Genomic DNA, 26,028 nt, shown 5'->3' with positions numbered 1-26,028 from the left:
TTCATTTTCAGACTTTCAAATCATGACTTATCTTTGGGTTGAAACTGAACATGCAACATTTTAGCTAGAGACATTTCACTAACGGGTGAAATGACTGAATGGAAAAGGTCGGAAGTCTGTGGGTTCTGAGGTCTTCGTGATGAGGCTGGTATAACAATAATAATAGCACCCAACGATTAGTCCGTGCTTATGGATGAAGTGATAGGCAGTATTCTCAGTGCTTTACACCTGCGATCTGTTTAGTCCTCACATTTACCCTGTCAATGATCAGTCAGTATCCCCATTTTGTATATGATGAAGAAATTAAGGCCTAGAAAGGTTAAGTAACTTGCCCAAGGTCATACAGCCTAGTAAGTAAGACATTCGAACACAGGCCCTCTGCTTCCAAAGTCTGAGTTCCTAATTATCTTACATCGCCTCTCATGAAAAAGGCAGAATAAGTCAGTTAGCATTTTCCAAGCCTGTGTAAAAGCAGTTGAAGGCTGTGATGTAACAGCAGCCACCTTAAAGGAGCTCCCGTTTCCTTGTAAGTGAAAGTATAGCATGTAAGAACAAGTGAATGCTCACTTTCTAACCATATGTGTGTCAAAGGGTGGGGTGGTGTTGGGCTGGTAGGCAAAAGGGCTAAGAGCAGATGTTAGGGAATCAGACGGGCCTGGGTTTGAGACCTGCTTTTACTACTGGCTGGTTCTGTGACCCAGGAAGTGATCTAACCTCTCTGCCCTTTAGCCTTCTCATCTGCAGAATGGGGATAATAATCCCTGCGTGGGTGGTTACTGCAAGGATTAAAGGAGATCATCCATGTAATCTATTTAGCGTAGTAGCCAGCACATTGTAAACATGCGCTGTTGTTGTCATCATCCTCTTCATCCCACCATCATCATCACGGAGAAAGTGAACATGTCTGGAAGGTTGAACAGGTGACCTGGGTGATCAGGGGACACAGGAGCTGAGCCTTCTAGGAACCAGCCCTGGAACGTCAGGAAGCAAGGCTTTCTTTAGTGCTGTCTTTTTCTCTCTGCAGTTACAGCCTCCACTCTCTCCCTGCTTCCGCGGCCCTGCATCGGGATGGGCTTTCTCTCAGTAGATTTTCTCCACTTCCTTGTCAACTTTCTCAAGGTCTGCCCACCACCCCGTCCACATCAGGACTTTTCCGTTTCAAGTCCCTCTGACTGGCAGGGGCAAAGAGTACTGGTGACACATTTACAGCAGTGGCTAAGGATGGGGATAGAGTCCTTTGAAGGCCATTGGGGTTAAATTTTTCTTAGGAGAGAAGGTATCAACAGACATACTTCAGGAAGAGACTCCAAAAGATCCTTGATTATTCGCATGCATTTGGCTGTCCACTGAGCCCTTTGTTTGCCTCCCTCAATAGACTTCTTGAAGAAAGGGAGGTTCTCTTGTATTGTGATTTCCATGGCCACAGCCGAAAGAATAACATCTTCCTGTATGGCTGTAACAACAACGATCGCAAGTACTGGCTGCATGAGCGAGTCTTTCCTTTAATGTTAAGCAAAAATGCACCAGATAAGGTAAGCGCGTAAGGTCGTTTTCTGGAGAAGGGAATTCACTGCTTCCTGTGTGTAGTGTTCGATTTGCCGCTTTGTACCTCTTTTCATTGTCTTGGGTAAATCCCAGCAACCTGCACTTCAAGAATTTAGAAAGAGGTGAATTACTCTGTTGACGGATGAGAGTAAATAAATGGTATATCCACACAATGGAATGTTATTCGGCAATAAAAAGAATTAAGTACTGAAATTCTACAACATGGATGAACCTTGAAAACATTATGCTAAGAGGAAGAAGCCAGACACAAAAGGCCACATATTGTATGATTCCAGTACATGAAATGTTCAGAAAAAGCAAATCTATAGAGATGGAAAGTCGTTTAGTGATTGCCTACGGCCGGTGTGGGTAGCGTGGACTGGGGAGTGACTGCTAATGGGTACTGGGTTTCTTTTCGGGCTGATGAAAATGTTCTAAACTTAGATTACAGTGATGGCTGCACAATTCTGTGAATATAAAACCAGTGAATTGTGTACTTCAAATGGGTGAATTTTACGGTATATAAATTATATGTCAATAAAGATGATTTTGAAAAATTTCTCTGGCTGCTCTGCCTGGGCACAAGTTCGGACTCTTAGTAGGCAGAGTTTTCGATCATCTTTAATCTTGTGGTTGGCAGTGGAAGAAGAGATTGAAGGTTGAACAAGCTGCTAAGGTTGTGTGAGCCTCCCAGAAAGGCTTATGTAATATGAGGTCAGGAAGACCTGTAAGCTGTTAAAGGGCTGCTGGGACAACGGCAAAGTCTTGGAGAGTCAGCTGAGTAACAGCTCTGTGACAGTTGGGCATATACCGAGTGTCTGCCTTGGTTTACAAACTGGTTTTCACCATCATGAACAGATCCACAAAATGTAACTGTGATTAGAAAGAAGAAATTAGAGAAGTATTTAAATGATAGTGCAAAAAAGTGGGGGGGGTTCTCTTCCTTCAAGTGAAATCCCAGCCAGAACTGGGTATCTGAGACAGAAGCAGAGCTATGCTGAGTGAAGGTGGGGAGAGGGCTTGGCCCCTGCCCCCGCTGCCTCCTCCTTCAGGCCTTGGCAGGAGCAACCCCTGGATTCCGCAGAGCACCGTTTAGAAATCTCTAGGTAGTGAGCTACCCTCCAGCTGTAAAGCATTTTCAGCAGGATGGGCTCAGTTGGGGTAGATGCCAAGTGTATGTCACAAACCCCAAGTGAGGAAAGAGGGTTCTGGTCGTGATGAAAGACAATGGAGGATATTGAACCCTGAGCAGAGAAGATTAGGGTAAGGGAGCGAGAGCATTCTGGCAGAGATTATAGGGGAGAGGCGCACACAGGATATAGAGGAGAAACCCAACCAGATCCAAGGGTTCAAGTTGGGGAGAGGGAGAAAATGAGTCTTAGAAAGGTTGGCTAATGCCTTGAATGCCAAAGTTAAGCCGGCCTTCGAGTCCTGCAGAATGTCCCCAGGGGAATGAGGGGGTGGGGGAGAGAAGGAAGGGTTCATGGGCAAGTAAGTTTGAAAAACAGAATATGCTCCCTCCCCTTGGGAAGATCACTGTCCGCAGTGGCATGTTAAATGCTCTGAGAAGTCCTGCAGAGGAGGCCTGTTTAATTTTATTAACCCTTCATCTCCCTGACTTGCATGCCCACACAATTCCTTTTTTCCTTTTTAATACCTGTTTATATCCCTCAGAATTAGCATTTTATGGAACATACTATAGGAAATAATATATAGACCCCAAGGGAACCATCCTTGTGTGATATTAATGAATCTCAGACATCACACTTGTCACTTGATGACTAACAGAGGATTTGGCTTTCCCCTCAGTTCTCTTTTCACAGTTGTAATTTTAAGGTCCAAAGGTGCAAAGAAGGAACAGGCCGAGTGGTGATGTGGCGGATGGGGATCCTGAACAGCTACACCATGGAGTCCACCTTTGGCGGCTCCACCCTGGGTAAGCTCTCTTGTATGTGGGAGGCCAGCATGGCGGGGGAAGCCAGGCAAAGCACTGGGGAGCTGAAATCCCTTTGAATGCTGGGGAGCTCATTCACCTGGAGGGTTTTCTTGTCTGTGCCTTACGCTGAAATGGAATACCCAAAGCATGAGTGAGAAACTTAACGCCTGCTGGGCGTGGAGTGGTGGTTGCTCAGGATCTGGAATGAGGCAGATCTGGGTTTGAGTTTGAACTCCATGTGAAAGCTGTGTGATCCTGGGGGATGTTCCTCAACCTCTTTGAACATCACTTTACTTCACGTGGTAATAATAGTAGTACCTGCGTTGTAGGTACAACTTAGTGAGACAACGCATGTGAAGCACCTGGCAGGTGCCTACCACAAAGGAAGACCTCAGTCACCGAGGCCATCGTGACTGGACACCTCTTCCTTGTCAAAGATTCTTCTGGGGGCTGGCCCCAGGGCCGAGTGATAAGTTTGCGTGTTCTGCTTCGGTGGCCCTGGGTTCACCAGTTTGGATCCTGCGCGTGGGCCTAGAACCACTCATCAAGCCATGCTGTGGCGGCATCCCACATAGAAGAACTAGAACGACTTACAACCAGGATATGCAACTATGTACTGGGGCTTTGGGGAGAGAAAATAAGAAAAAAAAGAGGAAGATTGGCAACAGATATTAGCTCAGGGCCAATCTTCCTCACCAAAAAAAAAGCATACATTAAAGGAAAAACAAAAAAGATTCTTCTGAACCAAACTAACACTAGAAGGAGAGAGACCCTGTCCAGGAGCATAATATTCTAGAATCAGAGGTAGTGTTTTTCAGGAGATAGTCACAAATTAGATTTGCATTTGCTCATTAAAATTTAATAAGAAATGTGTATGGATTTTTTCCAGGCAATAAAAGAGACACTCACTTTACCACTGAGGACCTGAAGTCCCTAGGTCATCAAGTCTGTGACACCCTTCTGGACTTCTGTGATCCTGACCGAGCCAAGGTAAAAACGGGCTTTCGGGAACTGTGGGCCTGCTGCTATGATGAATTTCACCTGGGTCTGAACTCAGCCCAGTGAGATTACGGGTCATCTCTCTTTTCCTTTTAATTTTTTTCTGAAGTTTTAATAGTCAAAGAAAATCCCCAGGCTGTGCACTCCCAGCAAATGGTAGGACCTCGTAATTCACCAAGAAGATGGAGGCCATGTGCCGGCTTCCCTTCTGCACAGCCCCTCAGTGCTAGGCCTGCCCATGGCAGCGCCATCTTACTTCCCGTTCTCCTGTTTCAGAAAATCAGGCGTCCTTCCTCTTCTCCAAAATTAATCCTGCCCTTTGTGCACTGGCCCACCTCCCCCACGGCCTCCCTGAGGTCTTGCCTCGTTCATTACCTCCTCTTTTCTGTGTCCTCAGTTTTTTCCTCTTCTTACATCTTCCCCTCAAGCGCAGATGTTCTCAAGTTGCCCTGATGCTAAATCACAAGCAGAGGTTTCCTTTGGTCTTATCTCTCCAGCAGTTATTTCTATTTCCGTTTATCGTTCAACTTCTTAAACAGGAGTCTGTACTCATGGTCTCTAACTCCTCTCTCATACCCGCTCTCAAATGTTGGCCCTGGGAACACGTGATATGTACCACTCCAGATGCAAATGTTTAATAAAAAAGTATCTAAAGGAGAATTTGACCACCACGTGGCCTATTAAATCATATCTGCCAGATGCCAAAATCTGAACAACCCCGTACTCACTTTTCCTTCCTTGCTACTCAAAACAATAAAATAAATTAGACCATGGCATTGTTTAAGAAGTTTCCTATTGGCTATAGCTGGGGAAAAGTGGCTAAGCTAGTGTTCATGGATGTTCTGCCCTAAAAAACCCTCTGTCTCCTCCTCCGGCTCATGTAGTGCATCTGTTCACGTGTCCTTAGTAGCAGAGGTTACAGCTGACTCATCTTTATGTCCGCAGCAATAAATAAAATGCCTTTCAGCATATACATAGTAAGTATTTGATGAGTAAATAAATGAATTATGAAAAATACTTCTTTTTTTCCCTTCCACAGTTCATGCAGTGTCTAGAAGAGCTTAAAGAGCTCTTACAACAGGAAATCCATAAGAAATTCAATGAACTTGGACAAGATATGGAATTAGAAGGAAATTGGAGTGGCATCTCTTTGTCTGACATTGAATCCAGGTAACAAACTTCATTTCAAAGAAAAATCAGAGAAATTCTTTTTTTTTTTATTTTTTTGGTTTATTTTTTTAAAATTTTTTATTGAGTTGATGATAGGTTACAATCTTGTGAAATTTCAGTTGTACATTAACGTTTGTCAGTCGTGTTGTAGGTGCACCACTTCACCCTTTGTGCCCACCCCTCACCCCCCTTTCCCCTGGTAGCCACTAATATGTTCTCTTTGTCCACATGTTTAAATTTCATATGAGTGGAGTCATACAGAGATTGTCCTTCTCTATCTGGCTTATTTCACTTAACATAATTCCCTCAAGGTCCATCCATGTTGTTGCAAATGGGAAGATTTTGTTCTTTTTTACAGCTGAGTAGTATTCCATTGTATATATAAACCACATGTTTTTTTATCCAGTCATCTGTTGATGGGCACTTAGGTTGCTTCCACGTCTTGGCTACTGTAAATAATGCTGCAGTGAACATTGGGGTGCATGGGACTTTTGGGATTGCTGACTTCAAGCTCTTTGGATAGATACCCAGTAGTGGGATGGCTGGATTGTATGGTAGTTCTATTTTTAATTTCTTGAGGAATCTCCATACTGTTTTCCATAGTGGCTGCACCAGTTTGCATTCCCACCAGCAGTGTATGAGGGTTCCTTTTTCTCCACAACCTCTCCAACATTTGTTACTATTTGTTTTAGTTATTTTTGTCATTCTAACAGGTGTAAGGTGATATCTTAGTGTAGTTTTGATTTGCATTTCCCTGATGATCAGCAATGATGAACATCTTTTCATGTGCCTATTGGCCATCCGTATATCTTCTTTGGAGAAATGTCTGTTCATGTCTCCTACCCATTTTTTGATTGGGTTATTTAATTTTCTTGTTGTTGAGTTGCGAGAGTTCTTTATATATCATGGATATTAAGCCTTTCTCGGATATATTACTTGCAAATATTTTTTCCCAGTTAGTGGGTTGTTTTTTTGTTTCAATCCTGTTTTCCCTTGCCTTGAAGAAGCTCTTTAGTCTGATGAAGTCCCATTTGTTTATTCTTTCTATTGTTTCCCTTGTCTGAGAAGACATGGTGTCCAAAAAGATCCTTTTAATACTGATGTCAAAGAGTGTACTGCCTACATTTTCTTCTAGAAGCCTTATGGTTTCAGGTCTCAGCTTTAGGTCTTTGATCCATTTTGAGTTTATTTTGGTGAATGGTGAAAAAGAATGGTCAATTTTCATTCTTTTACACGTGGCTTTCCAGTTTTCCCAGCACCATTTGTTGAAAAGACTTTCTTTTCTCCATTGTATGCCCTCAGCTCGTTTGTCAAAGATTGGCTGTCCATAGATGTGTGGTTTTATTTCTGGGCTTCCAATTCTGTTCCATTGATCTGTGCACCTGTTTTTGTACCAGTACCATGCTGCTTTGATTACTGTAGCTTTGTAGTAAGTTTTGAAGTCAGGGATTGTGATGCCTCCAGCTTTGTTCTTCTTACTCAGGATTGCTTTAGCAATTCGGGGTCTTTTGTTGCCCCCTATGAATTTTAGGGTTCTTTCTTCTATTTCTGTAAAGAATGTCATTGGGATTCTGATTGGGATGGTGTTGAATCTGTAGATTGCTTTAGGTAGAATGGACATTTTAACTATGTTTATTCTTCTAATCCATGTGATGGAATGTCTTTCCATCTCTTTATGTTGTCATCCATTTCTTTCAGAAAAGCATTGTAATTTTCATTGTATAGGTCTTTCACTTCCTTAGTTAAATTCACCCAGAGGTATTTTATTCTTTTTGTTGCAATTGTGAATGGTATTGTGTTCTTGAGTTCTTTTTCTGTTAGTTCGTTATTAGAGTATAGAAATGCTACTGATTTATGCAAATTGATTTTATACCCTGCAACTTTGCTGTAGTTGTTGATTACTTCTAAAAGTTTTCCAATGGATTCTTTGGAGTTTTCTATATATAAGATCATGTCGTCTGCAAACAGCGAGAGTTTCACTTCTTCCCTCCCTATTTGGATTCCTTTTATTCCTTTTTCTTCCCTAATTGCTCTGGCCAAAACCTCCAGTACCATGTTAAATAAGAGTGGTGATAGAGGGCATCCTTGTCTCGTTCCTGTTTTTAGGGGGATGGCGCTCAGTTTTTGCCCATTGAGTATGAAGTTGGCTGTGGGTTTGTCATATATGGCCTTTATTATGTTGAGGTAGTTCCCTTCTATCCCCATTTTTTTCAGAGTTTTTAATCATAAATGGCTGTTGGATCTTCTCAAATGCTTTCTCTGCATCTATTGAGATGATCATGTGGTTTTTATTCCTCAGTTTGTTGATGTGGTGGATCACATTGATTGATTTGCAGATGTTGAACCATCCCTGTGTCCCTGGTATGAATCCCACTTGATCATGATGTATGATCCTTTTGATGAATTGCTGTATTCGGGTTGCCACAATTTTGTTTAGAATTTTTGCATCTATGTTCATCAGTGATATTGGCCTGTAGTTCTCTTTTTTCGTGGTGTCCTTGTCAGGCTTTGGTATCAGCGTGATGTTGGCCTCGTAGAATGTGTTAGGAAGTGTTCCATCTTCCCTAATTTTTTGGAATAGTTTGAGAAGGATAGGTATTAAATCCTCTCTGAAAGTTTGGTAGAATTCCCCAGGAAAGCCATCTGGTCCTGGGGTTTTATTCTTTGGGATGTTTTTGATTGCTGTTTCAATCTCTTTCCTTGTGATTGGTCTATTCAAGTTGTCTGATTCTTCTTGAGTGAGCTTTGGGAGATTGTAGGGTCCAAGAATTTATCCATTTCCACTAGGTTATCCATTTTGCTGGCATATAGTTTTTCATAGTATTCTCTTATAATCTGTTGTATATCTGTGGAGTCTGTTGTTATTTCTCCTCTTTCATTTCTGATTTTGTTTATTTGAGCTTTCTCTTTTTTTTCTTTGTAAGTCTGGCTAGGGATTTGTCAATTTTATTTATCTTCTCAAAGAACCAGCTCTTTGTTTCATTGATCCTTTCTACTGCCTTTTTTGTTTCAATAGCATTTATTTCTGCTCTGATTTTTATTATTTCTCTCCTTCTGCTGACTTTTGGCTTTGTTTGTTCTTCTTTCTCTAATTTAGTTAGGTGTAATTCAGTTAAGGTTGCTGATTTGGGATTTGTCTTGTTTGTTGAGATGTGCCTGCATTACAATGAATTTTCCTCTTAATACAGCTTTTGCTGCATCCCATATGAGTTGCTATGGCATGTTATCAGTTTCATTTGTCTCCAGGTATTTTTTCATTTCTTCTTTAATTTCTTCAATGATCCATTGCTTGTTCAATAGCATGTTGTTTAGTCTCCACATCCTTGTGCCTTTCTCAGCTTTTTTCTTGTAATTAATTTCTAGCTTTATAGCATTATGATCGGAGAAGATGCTTGTTATTATTTCAATTTTTTTAAATTTGTAAAGGCTTGCCTTGTTTCCAAGCATGTGGTCTATCCTTGAGAATGTTCCATGCGTGCTTGAGAAGAATGTGTATTCTGCTGTTTTTGGATGGAGTGTTCTATATATGTCTATTAAGTCCAACTGTGTTAGCTTTTCATTTAGCTCCACTATTTCTTTGTTGATTTTCTGTCTGGATGATCTGTCCATTGATGTGAGTGGGGCGTTGAGGTCCCCTACTATTATTGTGTTATTTTTGATAGTTTCTTTTAGGTTTGTTAATAGTTGCTTTATGAACTTTGGTGCTCCTGTGTTGGGTTCATAGATATTTATAAGCGTTATTTCTTCTTGATGAATTGTCCCTTTGATCATTACATATTGGCCCTCTTTGTCTCTCTTTACCTGCCTTATCTTGAAGTCTGTTTTGTCTGATATAAGCATTGCAACACCTGCTTTCTTTTGTTTGCTATTAGCTTGGAGTATTGTCTTCCACCCCTTACTCTGAGCCTGTGTTTGTCCTTGGCGCTGAGGTGTGTTTCCTGGAGGCAACAAATTGTTGGATCTTGTTCTTTAATCCATTTTGCCACTCTGTGTCTTCTTATTGGAGAGTTCAATCCGTTTACATTGAGGGTGAGTATTGATGCATGAGTGCTTAATGCTGTCATTTTGTTGCTCGTTTTCCGGTTTTCCTGTGTTTCCTTTGTTTCTCGTCCTCTGTGTTTTAGCCTACCCATTGACTTCTGCAATTTCTCATGCTGGGTTTCTTAGATTTTTCCTTATTTATGTTTTGTGTCTCTGTTCTGTTTTTTAGTTTAGTGGCTACGCTGAAGTTTGTATTCAGAATCTCGTGTATAACATAGTCCATTTTCTGGTGGTCTCTTACTTCCTTAGCCTAGACTATTTCAGTCCGTTTCCTCCTCCCCTCCTAAATTATTATTTTCATCTCTTATTCCAACTTGTGTTGTGAGTTTGTGGTTAGAGTGTTAAGATTGTCTTTGCTTTGGAGATTTCCTTCCCTTTATCCTAATGATATAGTTGAATATTTGCTATCCTATTCAGAGTCTATTTGTCATCCTACTCTGTGTTTTTTGACTCCTTACTCCCTTTTTTTCTTTTTTCAGGTATAAGAGCCTTCTTGAGGATTTCTTGTAGTGGAGGTCTTGTGACTACAAAGTCCCTTAGCTTATGTTTGTCTGGAAAAGATTTAATTTCTCCCTCATACTTGAAGGATATTTTTGCTGGATAGAGTATTCTTGGCTGAAGATTTTTATCCTTTAAAGTTTTGAATATGTCACTCCAATCTCTCCTAGCTTGTAAGGTTTCTGTAGAGAAATCTGCTGAAAGTCTGATGGGGGTTCCTTTGTAGGTTATTTTCTTCTGCCTTGCTGCCCTGAGTATTCTTTCTTTGTCACTCATTTTTGCCATTTTTACTACTGTATGCCTTGCAGTAGGTCTTTTTACATTGACAAATCTAGGAGATCTGAAAGCTTCCTCCACACACATTTCTCTCTCAATCCCTAGATTTGGGAAGTTCTCTTCTATTATTTCTTTGAGCACACTTTCTGCTCCATTTTCCTTTTCCACGCCCTCAGGAATTCCAATGATTCTTAAGTTGCATTTTCTCATTGAGTCAGCTATTTCTCTGACATTTTCTTCAGTTTTTTTAATTCTTAGTTCTCTTTCTTCCTCTGTCTGAAGCCATTCAGCCTGTCTCGCTTCGATTATGCTAATTTGCTCCTCTATGGTGTCTACACGGGTATTCAGGGAATCCGTATTCTGTTTTATCTGATCCATTGTATTTTTCATCTCTAGTATTTCTAATTGATTCTTCTTTATAGTTTCAATCTCTTTTGTGAAGTAACTCCAGAACTCGTTGACTTGTTTCTCTATATATCCCTTTACCTCATTGAATGTTTTGAGGATAGCTATTTTGAACTCATCTTCACTTAGTTTACCCATTTCCAAGCCCTCAGGACCTACTTCTGTACTTTTATTGTTTTCCTTTTGGACTGGAGCTTTTAGAAATTGCTGCATGGTAGAGGAGTGGTTTTTGTGCATGATGCTGTTATTCGGTTGCAGTTTCAGCCTGTTGCCACTAGATGGGGGTCAAGAGCTGCACTTTCTGAGCCCTGGCCTTCAGCCGAGATGGCTGCTGGCAGCATGGGTTGGGGAGCAGGGGCACTTTCACTCATGCCATCTGGATTGGATCTGCTCTCGCTTTCGGGTCTCCCGGGGCCCTTGCTTGATGGGGTCCCTGCACACGGAAGCTTTCCCTGTCAGCGGGTTTCCACTGCACCAGCGGTGGGAGTCCTGGACAATACCCAGGTCGCATGGCCCCTCCCCCACTCCTTCCCGTACCCGTGGCAGCGATCCCAGACTCTAGGGGAGGGAGCGAAGTTCTCTCCTACCCCGTTCCAGCTCCTCTGAGGGCGGCTCCAGCCTCTCCAAGCTCCGTTGTTTGGCTGCTGTGGGTCTCTGACAATTTCTGTTATTAGGATTTTTTTTTTATTGGAAAGCAGTTGCTCCTTTTGGTTGTAATTTGGAGGGGAGAGAGTCCCGGGTGAGCTCACGCTGCCATGTTGCTGATGTCACCTCCTTTTTTTTTTTTTTTAATTTTGTTTGCTGTGTTATATTGATTTTGGCTTTGGTTTTGAACCTCAGGTGAAAATATTGAGTAAATTATGGCACGCTTAAATACACTTCATTCCTCCAGCAGCTGTGTACTGAGGGCCTGTTCTGTGACAGCCTCTCTTCCAGGCACTAGAAAGGGTTAGCGAGTTGGGCAGGCAGTTTGTGTAGGGCCTTGTAGACAATTGTGAAGACTTTGATTTTTACTCCAAGGATGATGGAAAGCCTTTGGAAGGTTTTATGTAGAGAAGCGTCATGATCTGACATAGGTTTTATTTTCAGGAGGAACACTCTGGCTGCTGTGTGGAAAATAGATGGTAAAAGTCTAAGCAGGGAGACTGGTTAAAAGGCCCTTACACTAATACAGGTGAAAGGTAATGGTGGCTTACACCAGAGTAGTAGTAGTGGTTGGGGGTTTTGAATTGATTAGATTCTAGGTACATTTTGAAGTTGCAAATGTTAGAACTTGCTTAAGAATTGGATATGAGGCATGCGAGAAAGAGAATGGCTGTGCAGTGGTTGGATGGAGTTGCCTGTAACTGAGATGGGGAAGATGCAGGGGGTGGAGAAGGTTAGGGGGTTGCGGAGATCAGGAATCTAGTGTTGGGCGTGTTGAGCATGAGATGTCTGTTAGACATCTAAAGGGAGATATCGAATAGGCGATTTGATATGTGAGTCTGGAGTTCAGTGGAGAGGCCCAATAGAGAGAACTGTCATTGGATAGGTGATATTTGAACCTTAAGACTGGCTGAGATCCCAAGGGGGTAAGTGCCGATAGAGTAAAGAAGGCCAAGTCTGAGCAGGGTACCACAGTTTTAAGAGGTCAAAGAGATATGGAGGAGCAAGCAAATGAGACTGAGAAGGGACCAGCAAGGCCAAAAGAAAACCAGGAGAGTGATTCTTTTCAAAACATAAATTAGGGGCCAGCCCCTTGGCTAAGTGGTTAAGTTCGTGTGCTGCACTTCAGTGGCCCGGGGTTCTGCTGGTGTGGATCCTGGGCGTGGACGTGGCACCACTCATCAAGCCATCCTGAGGTGGCATCCCACACACCACAACTAGACGGACCTACAACTAGAATATCCAACTATGTAATGGGAGGCTTCGGGGAGAAGGAGGAGAAGGAGGAGAAGGAAAAAAAGGAGATTGGCAACAGATGTGAGCTCAGGTGCCAATCATTAAAAAAACAAAACAAATTAGATCATGTCATTCCTCTGTTTAAAACACTTCAATGCCCCCCCACCCCCCCACTCAGATAAAAAGCCAAGGACCCTACAGTGGCCTGCAAAGCTATAGGACCTAGCCACCTGATACCTCTTTGACTGCCCCCGTCACCCTCTCACACGGTGCTACAGCTCCACTGGCCTCCTCCCTCTGCCTCAGACCAGCCAGGCCCTCTCCTGCCTCAGGGCCTTTGCACTAGCAGTTCCAGATCCCTGAAATGTTCTTCCCCCTTATATTCACATGGCTTATTCCTTCACCTCCTTCAAGTCTGTGCTTAAATGTCGTCTTTTTCAATGTGGTCTTCCCTCATGACTCCAGTACTGCAGCTTGCTCTCCCACCTCCACCCTCGTGCCATTCCCTGTCCCCCTTAGGTGCTCTACTTTTTTTTATACTCTGTTATTCCCTTCTGTCCTTCCATGTTATTTACATCTTTATTGTGTCTGTTGTATATTGTCTGTCTCCCCCTACTGGGATATAGGTGCCACAAGGTCGGAGATCTTTATTTTGTTCACCTCTGTATCTCACGTACCTGGAACAGTACCTGGCACATGGGGAGAGCTCAGTAAATGTTTGTTGAATTCATTTAGCGTGTAGGGTCTCATCCCACCCTCATAGGCTCCACAGCTGTTTTAGAAGGCCCCCGGCAGGCTGGCGTCTCATGGCGTGCAAGAACACCTTCTACTCCAGCTTACTGGCCAAGGCGCCACAGGCCTGCCCAGCTGCCCTCCTCGGAAGGTTCCTGGGCTGGGTGTGGGTCTTCTGCCAGAGGCTGCACCATAGTCTGTGCTGGACAGAGGGAAGGGGCTGGCTCTCCCACTGTCTCTGTGTGGCACATTTGACCCGGGGCCCTAAAGCAGTCCTACTGTTACCGAACCAGGTTTGTTTTTGCCGGCCGCCCAGAAAGCCAAACACAGATGACGAGATTGCAGCAGAGAGAGGGGTTACTCACAAGGCAGCCACATGAGGAAGCGAGAGCCTGAGCCTCAGATTTGCTTCCCCGAAAATAGGGACTCAGGGATATTTATGGGATGGGGGCAAGGTGGTCTGAAATGTGGAGAGAGGTGATTGGAGGTGAGGAGAGGTGAAGTGATTGATGATCTGCACAAGCGTAGTCAGACTGCAGGCCTCTTCATAGGACCCATGTTCACAAAATGGCAGCATGAGCATGATCTGAGGGTGGAGTTTTTGGCCTCTTGACGTCAAAAGGCCACCTATCAGACATTTGCATGGGCCTGGTTGATGAGTTGGTGGTCTCAACCAGCCTGAAGTAGACAAGGAGTTCTAATTCCTGAAAAACAGCTCACACGCCCATTACCATGGTGACCCAGGCTCCAGGGAGACATTATCTGTAGGAACCTAGTGGGAGTCAGAGAGCATATTGCCTAAGCAGCACAGTTAACAAGGGGTGGGTTAAACAGCTAAAAGCTATGTCGATGAAAATAATCCATAACCAATCTATAAATGAAAATTTGGGTGAGTTTATTCTGAGCTTAAATCTGAGGATTATAACCCGGGCCTTTCTTCCCGAAGGAAGAAAGGGCACCAAAGAAGTGGGGTGCACCGAGTGGTATATACCCCCAGAGAGGATGTTTCACATAGGATTGAAATGCCCCTTTTACAACAGTCGCAAGACTGCTCTGTGGGCACAGCGATTGATGGAAACAGCAGGTAGGTCTTCTGTCTCAGTGAACACAGCAGGGTGGCAGTCTGTTGTCTCCAGCTGAGTGGTCACAGGTGAGCTGGTAGGTGAGTGCAGCAATCAGTTCCTAGCCTAAGGAAAGATGCTTATCCCTAAGGAAGTGCCAATGTGGGGGGAAGTTGCACCTTTATCTCAAGGGCCTTTGTTCTGGCCATAGGAAATGTCTAAGCAGATATACAATGCGTGCTCAATAGCCACAGTCAGGCCCTTTTGGAAAAAACAAAGTCAGGCCGAATTAGGTTTATACCAAATGGCTTCCTCGTGTACTCCAATATGTCCTATTGCTTGCCATTTTTATTTGTCAGCTATAATCAGTAATTTCAAAAAGGAAAAAAACTTTAGTACCTAGATACTTAATCGTCAGTGGCTGTTTGCTGGTTTCACTAGTGCCTGAGTCTCCCGCGTGTTTCCTTAAGAACCTTAAACCAGACCGTCAGGCCAGGTTGACTGCCCCATTCACCGTGCGCCCCTCCACTCTCCCAGAATCCTTTGCCTAGCTCTCCAGGACCACTGCACCAACGCCTCTCTACTTTCAGCCTCAAAGGCAAAATGCCCCCCACTTATCAACTCATACACGTAGAGCCGGGCCGTCAGCTCAGAACCACAGACTGCCTTCCACTTGGCTCAGCAGGGACGCTCGCCTGCATTTCGTTAAGAGTTCTGGAAACCAGTTTTCCAGCCTCTGCATCGGGAAGCCGGCCGTCACAGCCTCCACGGGGCTCCCCCGTCCCTTCTCACCGTTACCCAGGGAAGCACACTGTGAGGGGACGAGCCCAGTTCGAGTTTGCCCTGCCTGTATGCGCACACGTCGTTTTCGACACCTTCTGGGGCACCTGCATCTGATGCTTTTATCCCGTTTGTTAAATCCCATTTCTGTAATCTCCAAAAGGAACTTGAGCGACTCTTATTCAGTGGCCTCAGGGCTGCTCCTCAGACTGGAAAAGGCTTGTGAGAATAGGGAAGCAGGAATCAGATGGGAGAAGAGAGGCCTTTCTCCTCGCCCTCTTGTTGTCACTGAGGGAGGGAGGGGGCGTGAACAGAGTGGGAGGGCTGGGCAAAAGAATGCCTTGAAATGCTGTCTTTTCCCAGGAGGTTTGAGTCCTGTGCCTCAGACATTTTTATATATGGGGGCCCTGTCATAGAGCACAGCTCTCAGTTCTAGCCACCCATAGCCCAGGAAAGGGGAGAATACAATGTGACACATAAGCAAAGGTCACGATGAAGGGGAAGACAGGCTTGATTATCTGAGTCCTCCTTCATCCTAGCCCTTGAGAAAGGGGAGGAGACAGCTTGGGGGGACGACTTTAGATGTGCATCCAGAACTTGTGAGGGGACACCTGGGTGATAGAAGTCCTGCTCCTGCTCTCTGACCTGCAGCTTCTTTATCATTATATTTATTTACATAGTTAACGCCTTTTTTACAGAGTACCCGCTAGGATCCTGGCTCTCTGGCCAGGAATGAATGAGACAAAGCCCCTGTTCTCAACCACATCCTACGCCCTTGTGTCCTCTAGGGCGGCGCGTGGAGAATCTCAGGGGCCCGCACAGTTGCTGCCGAGAGCGGCTTTGCCCATCTGGCCAATATTTCCCTTGCCACATGGCTTGGGAACTCCTTGGGGCCGGAGCTCTGCCGCATTCCTCTCTGTCTCCTGTGCCAGCTGCGCTGCCTGGCCCGCAGTAGGTGTTCAGAGTGAATGAATGAATATGCTCGTCAGGAATTCTTAGTAACTGACACGTACACAGTGGAGGCAAATGGTGGACTGGCCATCCTGATGGCGGGCAGACAGCCTGGTAAATGTCCCCCTTCCTGGACGTTAACAGCGGGTCTTTCTCTCCTTTACTTTTGGAAACAGCACCAGTGGTTCTGACAGCTCCCTCTCGGACGGCCTGCCTGCTCACCTACTGAACATCGCACGTGAGGTGAGAGTATATAGACTCCCACACCCGGGAAGTGGTGGCCTTGAAAGCCACACTCCGGGATACTCTGGTGGAATTTTCCAGCTGTCCTAAGATCTGCGGAAAATACAGCAGTAGCGTCCTCACTGGCTCCCCTGCCCTGGCGTCTCTCATTTTGTCCTTTATAACATTTTAAAATCTAGGGGGAAAGTGTGAGGACTCGGTATTGATCCCAAAGTTAACAAAAGGTGAAAACTATGTTAAGAGGTAGAGGTTGGGGCTGGCCCTGTGGCCGAGTGGTTAAGTTCGCGCGCTCCGCTGCAGGCGGCCCAGTGTTTCATTAGTTCGAATCCTGGGCGAGGACATGGCACTGCTCATCAAACCACGCTGAGGCAGCGTCCCACATGCCACAACTAGAAGGACCCACAACGAAGAATATACAACTATGTACTGGGGGGCTTTGGGGAGAAAAAGGAAAAAAAAAATCTTAAAAAAAAAACAGGTAGAGGTTGTTAAAAATGATCCATACTTAAAAAAAATGTTTCTTTCTTCATGTAGTTTTTTATACTTCTGTATATTGTGATTTTTTTTTACCCCATCTGTCCTCAGACTTTTTCTTACATAGATGCTGCAAGAGCTTTAGAAACAACAAAATATGTGTTGTGGTTCATTATGCGCATGATTTCCTAGTTGTGTTGAGAAATATCTCCATCATAGGGTGAAATTAAGGCTGCATCAGCAGGAGGCAGCCAGATCAGACTGGACCTTACAGTTTCTTCAGCTGCATTCACAGCAACATCACTATGAGCTTCACCATGCCGTGGGTACCTGGCAGATTCGTCCTGAGCTTCATTTGCTTAATCATTAAAGCCACCTTGTGGTAACAACCAAACTAGATCTTTTAACCACACATCTAATGGTCAGCATTATCCGTACGTGACATCATTGCCATAAGAAATCTGGTTTCATATTGTACATCGTAGATATTTGGTAAACAGTATGAGCGCCCCTTTGGCAGTGTATCTATGATAGTGGGTTTGGGGTGTTAAATAGGTAGACGTCTCTGGTAAGGAGGTGCCTGAACTGTTTGTTCCTTCTCCAAACCAACAAGAACTCCACCCTGTGAAGGCCCGCATACTGGGTTAGCCATTGTGTCTTGAGTATTGTGTGAAAAGAGTGCCACATGTGGGTGACACAGCTCTGGAATCTTCAACGAGTTTCTCTGTACTTTCCGGAATAGTTGAATAAGAAGAAGAGGCTGTATAAGAAAAAGAAAAAGAAGCCACTTCAGACTAGGAAACAGCGAAATGAGCAGTATCAGAAAAATTCTTTGATGCGGGAGTTCAAGTTAACAGACGTCGCAGTAAGAAAGCTCTGCGCCTACTTCTGCTGTCTAGTTAAAGGGTTAGGGGATCCCCGAGTGGGAGCCAGACAGGGCCTGAAGGTGTCCTCTAAACCAGAAGGGGAGTGGGGCGGGGGAGGCTTTCTGTTTGGAATTCAGAGCCCTCCCATGGGTCCTCTGGACATCTCGGAGCAGATTCAGCCTTGGCCCGCTCGTCCTGTACTATACTCTGGCATAGCAATTCTGGGTTTGGACCAAGTCTGGATTTCCAGAGGAAGGAGGTGGTACTGGAAACGCGGTGGCTGGAGCTCGTCCAGAGTGGCTGGGTGGCAGAGGAGCAGGCTTGGTCCAGGCCAAGGACGCCTGGACAGCTCCTTCCCCGTCCTAGCTGCCACACCCACACCATCCCCCTGCTTCCCAAAGATGGAGATGCTGCCCGAGGTGGGGGCTTTACTGTTGGGTGAATTGGGTCAGTTATGAGTGGATCAATTGCAAAGGGTCAGTTGAAAAACGTTCTCTTCGCGTTCACTCCTTCCAGGAAAGAGCAGGGTTTGCTTCTACTCTGCAAAAGCCGCATGCCTTTTCCAGAAATTCCAAGAATACCAGTTCTTCAATGGTGAGAAATGAAAAACCAAGACTGAATGAGGTAGTGGTTTTGCTTGACTCTTTTTTTCTGTTTAACTGACTCATGGAAATTTATTGAAACTTTTTTTTTTGTATTTAAAGTATACAATGTGGTGGTTTTATACACATATATAATGAGAGGATTCCCATCATTGAGTTAATTAACGCATCCCTCACCTCACATATTTACCTTTTTTGCTTTGGTGAGAACATTTAATTTCTACTCTCTTAGCAAATTTCAATTACACAACACAATACAACTGTAGTCACTATGTTATACATTAGATCTTCAGGCCTTATTCATCTTATAGCTGAAAGTTTGTACCTTTTACCAACCTCTCCCTATTTCCCCCACCTTCCAGCCTCTGGCAACCACTTTTCCACTCTCTGTTTCCATGAGTTCGACTCTTTTTTTTTTTTTTTTCAGATTCCACATATAAGTGATACCATGCAGTATTTGTCCTTCTCTGGCTTATTTCACTGAGCATAATGCCCTCCAGTTTCACCCATGTTGTCACAAGTGGCAGGATTTCCTTCTATTTTAAGGCTGAAGAACATTCCATTGTATATACATTACGTCTTCTTTATCCATTCATCCATCAACAGATACTTAGGTTGTTTCCATAACTTGATTACTGTGAATAAGGCTGCAGTGAACATGGTGGTACAGACAGCTCTTCAAGATAAGGATTTCATTTCCTTTGGATAAGTACCCAGACATGGGATTGCTGGATCGTATGATGGTTCTATTTTTTATTTTCTGAGGATTTTCCATACAGTTTTCTCCAGTGGCTCTACCAGTTTACATTCCTACCAAGAGTGCACAAGGGTTCCCTTTTCTCCACATCCTTGCCAGCATTTGTTCTCTCTTCTCTTTTTTAATAATAGACATCCTAACAGCTGTGAGGCGATAGCTTACTGTGGTTTTGGTTCGCATTTCCCTGATGATTGGTGATGGTGAGCATCTTTTCATGTACCTGTTGGCCATCTGTATGTCTTCTTTGGGAAAATGTCTATTCAGGCCCGCTGCCCATTTTTTATTTGGGTTCTTTGGGTTTTTTTGCTATTAAGTTGTATGAGTTTTTTGTATATTTTGGATATTAACCTCTTATCAGATAATGTGGTTTCCAAATGTTTTCTCCCATTCTATAGGTTGCCTTTCCATTTTGTTTATGATTTCCTTTGCTCTACAGAAGCTTTTTAGTTTGATCTAGTCCCATTTGTTGACTTTTGCTTTTGTTGTCTTGGCTTTTGGTGTCAAATACAAAAAATCATTGCCGAGATCAATGTCAAGGAGCTTACCTCCTATGTTTTCTTCTAGGAATCATACAGTTTCAGGTCTTAGGTTCAAGTCTTTAATCTATTTTGGGTTGATTTCTGTGTATGGTATAAGATAGAGGTCCAGTTTCATTCTTCTGCCTGTGGATATCCAGTTTTCCCAGCACCACTTAGTGAAGAGACTGTCTTTGCCACATTATATATTCTTAGCTCCTTTGTTGAAAATTAATTGACCATCTATGCATGGGTTTATCTCTGGGCTCTCTATTCTGTTCCATGCTTCACTCTTTATCTCACGGATTCCAATTCCAATTTTTCCAGTTAGCACATCTCTCCCACAAGGTGAAGAAACCAATAGTCATCTATGTTACCTTTATGTGTCAGTGCCACTGGGAGCAGGGGAATATTAAAATTGGTGGGGACACTGACATTGCTTTAGACACCACTGAAGTCTGATGTCAGATATTTGTGATTTGTGACTTTATACCCGGAACATAAGAACAGGCTGCTTTACTGTCCCTCCATCTATCCATCGTTCAACACAAGGCATTACGTGACTGCCACATGCCAGGCCCTCTGTTGGATGCCGGAGGTGCAGCATTGAACAAAACATTACCCCTGCCTCAGGGACCTTAAAGTCTGGCGGGGATTTTAAGAAGTAAGCAGGAAATTACATCACAGAGTGGGATGCTGTGAGAACACAGAGGAGAGGCACCCAGCCAACTTGTAGGACTCTGGAATTTTGTGGCTATGAAATTCTTGATTCTTTTATGTATAAAAATAGATTTTAGTACATTGGTAGCTAATTCTTAGTGAAGAGGGTGCAAAATGAGCCCTCACCATGCAGAGTGCTACCCTGTGGTAAACAGTGGTATAATGAGGCCCCACTGCCTTACCCTGAGGAGGCCCCACGGAGCACACCTCGCCCTGCTCGGCCTTGAGGGCTGTTTGGCGTCTGATATAACAGTGACACGAGCACAAGCTCCCAAGCCTGTTTCGAGTTCAGATTCTAGCCCCACCGTGTAATATCCTGTGACTGACTTAACCACCCTGGGACTCAGTTTCTGCATCTGAAATACGGGGTCATAAAATCTACATCCTAAGGTTGGTGTGAGAATTAGAGGAGAAACTGTCTGAAGTGCCTGGCATATCTGCACTCAGTAAATATTAGTGTCCTTCTTTTCTTTGAATTCTTATTCGTTTGTGTCCTGCCTCTCTTTTCTTCCTAAAGTATCATAATGAATCAACATGCATGAGTCAAAAAGCACTGAAATGCTGTATATCGTATATAATCACACTTGTCCAAGTGGAAATTTAGTGAGAATGTCTTCATTTGTTTTAGTCACAGTTAAATGCGAGAGACAAAGACACCTCCCTGGACCCATCGAACGTGACTGCCTTGATTCTGTCTCAGAGTAAAGAGAGAACGCAGGTAGCCCACCTCGTTTATGCACACGTGCTAGCAATTTTATTTGGGTTTGGGATGTATTATGTGGTTTGGAGGGGTGGCGGATCCCCAGTCCGCAAAGTCTCACCTTCTGGGCTTTGTCCTGCTCAGGTGAGCATCTCCAGTAGTTTGCACCCTCCGGTTACAAAGCACCTGACCACCAGGTGCCGCAGGCCCGGAGGACGCCACCCACAGCCGAAAGCTTGCCGTGGAGAGTTTAGTGTTCTTTCAACAAACATTTGTTAGGCAGCTGCCGTTTTGTAGCTCCATGGCAACGTTTCAGGGAAACAGTGATAGTGGGGATGCAGCGGTTCTCCACCCTGGGAGACGTCAACAACAAACGGGGCGCCGCCATTGGTCACGAGGTGCGCCTCACGTCCAGGGTTACCAGCGATGGTTCAGGACCGTGGTTTGGGAATGATTTGCTTTTTTCTTCTTCTTATTTTTTAATTTTCTTTGTTTTTGTTTTTTTGGAGGAAGATTAGCCCTGAGCTAACTACTGCCAATCCTCCTCTTTTTGCTGAGGAAGACTGGCCCTGAGCTAACATCCATGCCATTCTTCCTCTACTTTATACATGGGACGCCTACCACAGCATGGCTTTTGCCAAGCGGTGCCATGTCTGCACCCGGGATCCAAACTGGTGAACCCCGGGCCGCCAAGAAGCAGAACGTGCACACTTAACTGCTGTGCTACTGGGCCGGTCCCCATATTTATTTATTTATTTATTTATTTTGGTGAGGGAGATTGGCCCTGAGCTAACACCTGTGCCAATCTTCCTGTTTTGTATGTGGGACACTGCCGCAGAGTGGCTTGATGAGCAGTGTGCAGATCCGTTCCTGGGATCTGAACCTGCACACCCTGGGCCACCGAAGCAGAGCGCATGAACTTAACCACTATGCCACCAGGCCAGCCCCTGATTTGCTTTTTTGAGAGGATAAGTTAGGGGCCTGCCTGGTGGCATAGTCGTTAAGTTCATACACTCTGCTTTGGTGGCCTGGGGTTCACAGTTTCGGATCCTGGGCTCAGACCTACACACTGCTATCAAGCCATGCTGTGGCGGTGTCTTACATACAAAATAGAGGAAGATTGGCACAGATGTTAGTTCAGGGACACTCATCCTCACAAAAACCAAAACAAAACAAAAAAAAAGAATATGTTAGTATGAATTCATTTTTATCCCTGTATTAACATCTCTCTTGCTCATTTGCACTTGCATAATCTTTCCTGAGAAAGGGGAAAAGAGATGAGGAAACAGCTAGTAAGCTGTTGTTTCGAAAAGCCCTGGGTGTGTCTGTGGGAGGGTGCTGCTTGCTTGTGTCCGGGTGGAACAAAGATTGAGAACCACAGCGTTTGGAGGTGGAGTAGATACAGAATGGACAGTTCTCCCAAGGTGAGGTCCCTGCATCTTCCTACGTCTGTCACTTGGGCATTCTCCTGGTTATGCTCACTCACCCATCGGTATCTTCGGGAGAACCTACTCTGTGCGGGGCCCGTTGAGGACCGTCAGACGTGAACCCCTCCTGTGAGGTGATGGTCCTCCGGGAGGGCTGACAAGACAGTCCCGCCGCCATGGTGTAACAGAAACGGAAGAGCAGTGAAGAGAGGTGTAAAGAAAGTCAGGTCACAGAGGATTCTGTCCTGACAGACTGAGAAGTCCCGAACTGGCCTCTGGCCTCCTTCAGCATCATTGCAAGCCGCGGGTGGCTGAAAACATCCCAAACCACAGCGCCAGTTAGGCTGTAACACGTAAGCAGGCAGGCCGTTACACCCAGTGTGGTGGATAAATGCCACCCAAACCTTTTCCTTTACTTCATTTGTTTTTTTTTCACTTCATTTTCTTAAGATTTTTGGTGTAATATTTCTCTAACAGAGATGTGGGTGTTTAACTTCCATGATGTCAGATAAGCAGAGTGGCGAAAAATAGGGCCGTCTCCACCTTCAAGGGATAGGTCATGTTCTTCTCTTCCTCTGTGTGATGTTTCTGGACTTATAAAACGTAATCCCTGAACTTCTTGGGGCGGTTCCAATATCGCTCTGGACCTTTCTTTGCCATTCCGAGGGGTCAGGGCTAAGGTTTGACTCACCTCTGCCCTCTGACAACGTCAGCTACTTTGGTATTTGGGGGGAAAGGCAACTACTTCTCACTAACTCCTTATAAAACCAACCCCAACCCGCACTCTAACTTTTGAAATTGCAGCATAAAGTGATTCAACTGTTCTATCTTGTCTGCCCAGAGAGAGAAGCCAGGATTTACAGCTTCATGTTCTGCAAAGAGAAGCACAAACCGCAGCCAAGAGCCAGCTCGAGACATGAAGCCGAGCTGGTCCAGAAACAGATATCCTGTTGCAAAGAGAGGCCGCGCCACCCTGATGGTGTACCCATCCTTGCACGTATACACGTACCCGTAAGGTGCCCGGGCCGCGCCACATGGGCACTCCCCAGTGTGTTGTAGACTAGAGGCTTCTTGTACCAAGGGCAGTTGTGTGATTGGGAGCTCCGCTCCTTTGTGGTACACTGCATTGTGCGTTCATCACGCACCGTCCCGACACTGCGTGCTTACACTGCGTGCATGCCCTCAAGATGCATACCTCATGAATTAAATTATTTTTTGATAAAGTGAAATTTTATGATGCTGTATCGAAAAGCTTCGTTTATCAGAAGTTGAAGTGTGTGCTCGTGCGACCACAGCACAGATATACCTCATTTTAACCAATACATATTCTCTCTCAAATTATGTGCAAATCAGTTTTAAGAGATCAAACTCTATTTTAAAACATTCTGGGAGCGTGCTATGTTAAGGAAATCCTGTGTCAAAGCTTTGGAGCGATGAGTGGTCCGTCAAGCTGTGGCCTATCGGGTTTGCTCAGAGTGAGGCGTTCCCACCTAGAGAAGACAGCTCATGTATTACTCGGAGTCTAATGTTGCATATATTATGTTCAACATGGTTATAAAAGTTTTTTAACCCATTGATTAAAATTTTTTCTCTCTAACCAGTTGTTTCCTCTGATTGGTTAACTGCATAATCTTAGGTGAACAGACATTTCATATTTTATATTCCGCACAAGCACCAAGCATGATCTGCTGGCTACAGCCTGTGACATCAACATGTCAAAGAAAGGGCACTCAGGGCCGGCCCGGTGGTGTACTGGTTAAGTTCACACGCCCCACTTCAGCGGCCCAAGGTTCACGGGTTCAAACCCCAGGCATAGATCTACACACCACTCATCAAGCCACACTGTGGCGGCGTCCCACATAAAATAGAGGAAGATTGACAACAGATGTTAGCTCAGGGCCAGTCTTCCTCACAAAAAAAAAAAAGAAGGGGCACTCCAGTTCGTGCCAGGCCTCCTGTCTTGACTTTACCCTCTTCCTGTCGCACTGGATTGAAAGTTTTCTAGTATGTTTTCATTATCACTTTGAAACTCTCTCAGTCACCACCCGTAGCTGGGGGACATGATGAGAACCACATGGCAACACAAATTTTATTACAGTCCCAGTGTCTGTGGGTTTTTTAATTAATAGACTTTATTTTGAGACCACTTTCAGGTTTACAGAGAAATTGAGGCGATGGTACAGAGTTCCCGTATACTGCCGCCCCCCACCCCCCACCCCCCGACAGACACACACTGGGCGAGTCTCTTTAAAAGGAATGATATCTGCCCGTGCTGTTTCCATAGGAGTCTGCAGATGGCCTTCTCCTGTTCCCCACCTCACTCACACCTGAAACTATTAGTCAGCCTTTTAAGTATCTAGAAAGCACCCAGCCAAAATCCCACTTTTTGTCCCTAAAAGGCTAACTTTAAAGGAGAAGTTCCAAAACAGTTTCAAACTGCTGAGGGCAAACCTTGTTTGCAAGTTTGTTCAGAAATAACTTATTTTGGCTCCAAATAATTTTGAAGGAAGTTTATAAAAGGCACTCCAGTATGGTGATATTCAGGAGATCAAAAATAATAATGCATGGTCAGATTTTTTTTAGGTGCTTTTTGAGAGCAAAAAGCTCGCTGAGAGACGTGGTTTGGATGCTAAGATACTGAAGGGGCAAAAATGAGAGACTCCTACACCATCCAGGCACAGCCTCCAAGAGGCCATGACTCAGCAGTCTTGAGCCTTGCCCAGCTCAGTCAGTTTTGTAAAGGAGGAGCTATTTGATGTCGTTAGAAAAGAGAGGCAGGGGCCAGCCCCGTGGCCCAGTGGTTAAGTTTGTGTGCTCTGCTTCAGCAGCCTGGGGTTTGCAGGTTCAGATCCTGGGCGCAGAACTATGCACTGCTCATCAAGCCATGCTGTGGCGGCATCCCACATACAAAATAGAGGAAGATTGCCACAAATGTTAGCTCAGGGCGAATCTTCCTCAAGCAAGAAGAGGAAGATTAGTAACACATATTAGCTTAGGGCCAATCTTCCTCCCCAAAAAAGGAAAAAAAGAGAGCAAGTTTTCCTGCTCGGATTAGGAAGAAGGCCCCACGAGGAATTCCATGCTGCAGCATCTAGAAGCCAATGTGCCTGTCATTTCTCGTTCTGCTTTTGGAAGGAGGCTGAGCAGTGACTCTGGCTAGAAACTTAAAAATGACAAACTGCGGTGATTAATTCTGACTGTATGAACATGATAAATCTCATGCTGCAGGAGAAACAACCCGAAGCATCTTGATCACTAGGAGTGAACCGTGAGAGTGGAATCAGGGAAAAGTCGAAAAATAGCATTTTATTTTATTTGTTCATTTATTTTGAGGAATATTAGCGCTGAGCTAACATCTGCCACCAATCCTCCTCTTTTTGCTGAGGAAGACTGGCCCTGAGCTAACATCTGTGCCTATCTTCCTCTGTTTTATATGTGGGATCCTGCCA

At 44.5% G+C, this 26,028-nt stretch overlaps 1 protein-coding gene across 8 annotated transcripts in view; it reads left to right on the top strand.

The window, feature by feature from the left end:
- Positions 1–24,175, top strand: part of AGBL2 (AGBL carboxypeptidase 2) — a 44,403-nt gene extending 20,228 nt beyond the window's left edge. For 3 of the 8 annotated variants that reach the window (XM_014861368.3, XM_014861367.3, XM_070487673.1), the window contains 9 exons: positions 1,376–1,532; positions 3,355–3,481; positions 4,371–4,471; positions 5,520–5,650; positions 16,452–16,518; positions 17,735–17,857; positions 18,375–18,482; positions 21,081–21,170; positions 23,421–24,174. In XM_014861368.3, coding sequence (XP_014716854.1) covers positions 1,376–1,532; positions 3,355–3,481; positions 4,371–4,471; positions 5,520–5,650; positions 16,452–16,518; positions 17,735–17,857; positions 18,375–18,482; positions 21,081–21,170; positions 23,421–23,594 — 1,078 coding nt within the window. In that variant the 3' untranslated portion in view covers positions 23,595–24,174. The other 5 variants (XM_070487674.1, XM_070487672.1, XM_070487677.1 and 2 more) reach the window with 3 other exon arrangements.
- The last annotated feature ends 1,853 nt before the right edge of the window (positions 24,176–26,028 follow it).

Source organism: Equus asinus, chromosome 17 (assembly GCF_041296235.1).
Source record: "Equus asinus isolate D_3611 breed Donkey chromosome 17, EquAss-T2T_v2, whole genome shotgun sequence".
Lineage (NCBI taxonomy): Eukaryota > Metazoa > Chordata > Mammalia > Perissodactyla > Equidae > Equus > Equus asinus.
This window is presented reverse-complemented; position numbering and strand designations above follow the sequence as displayed.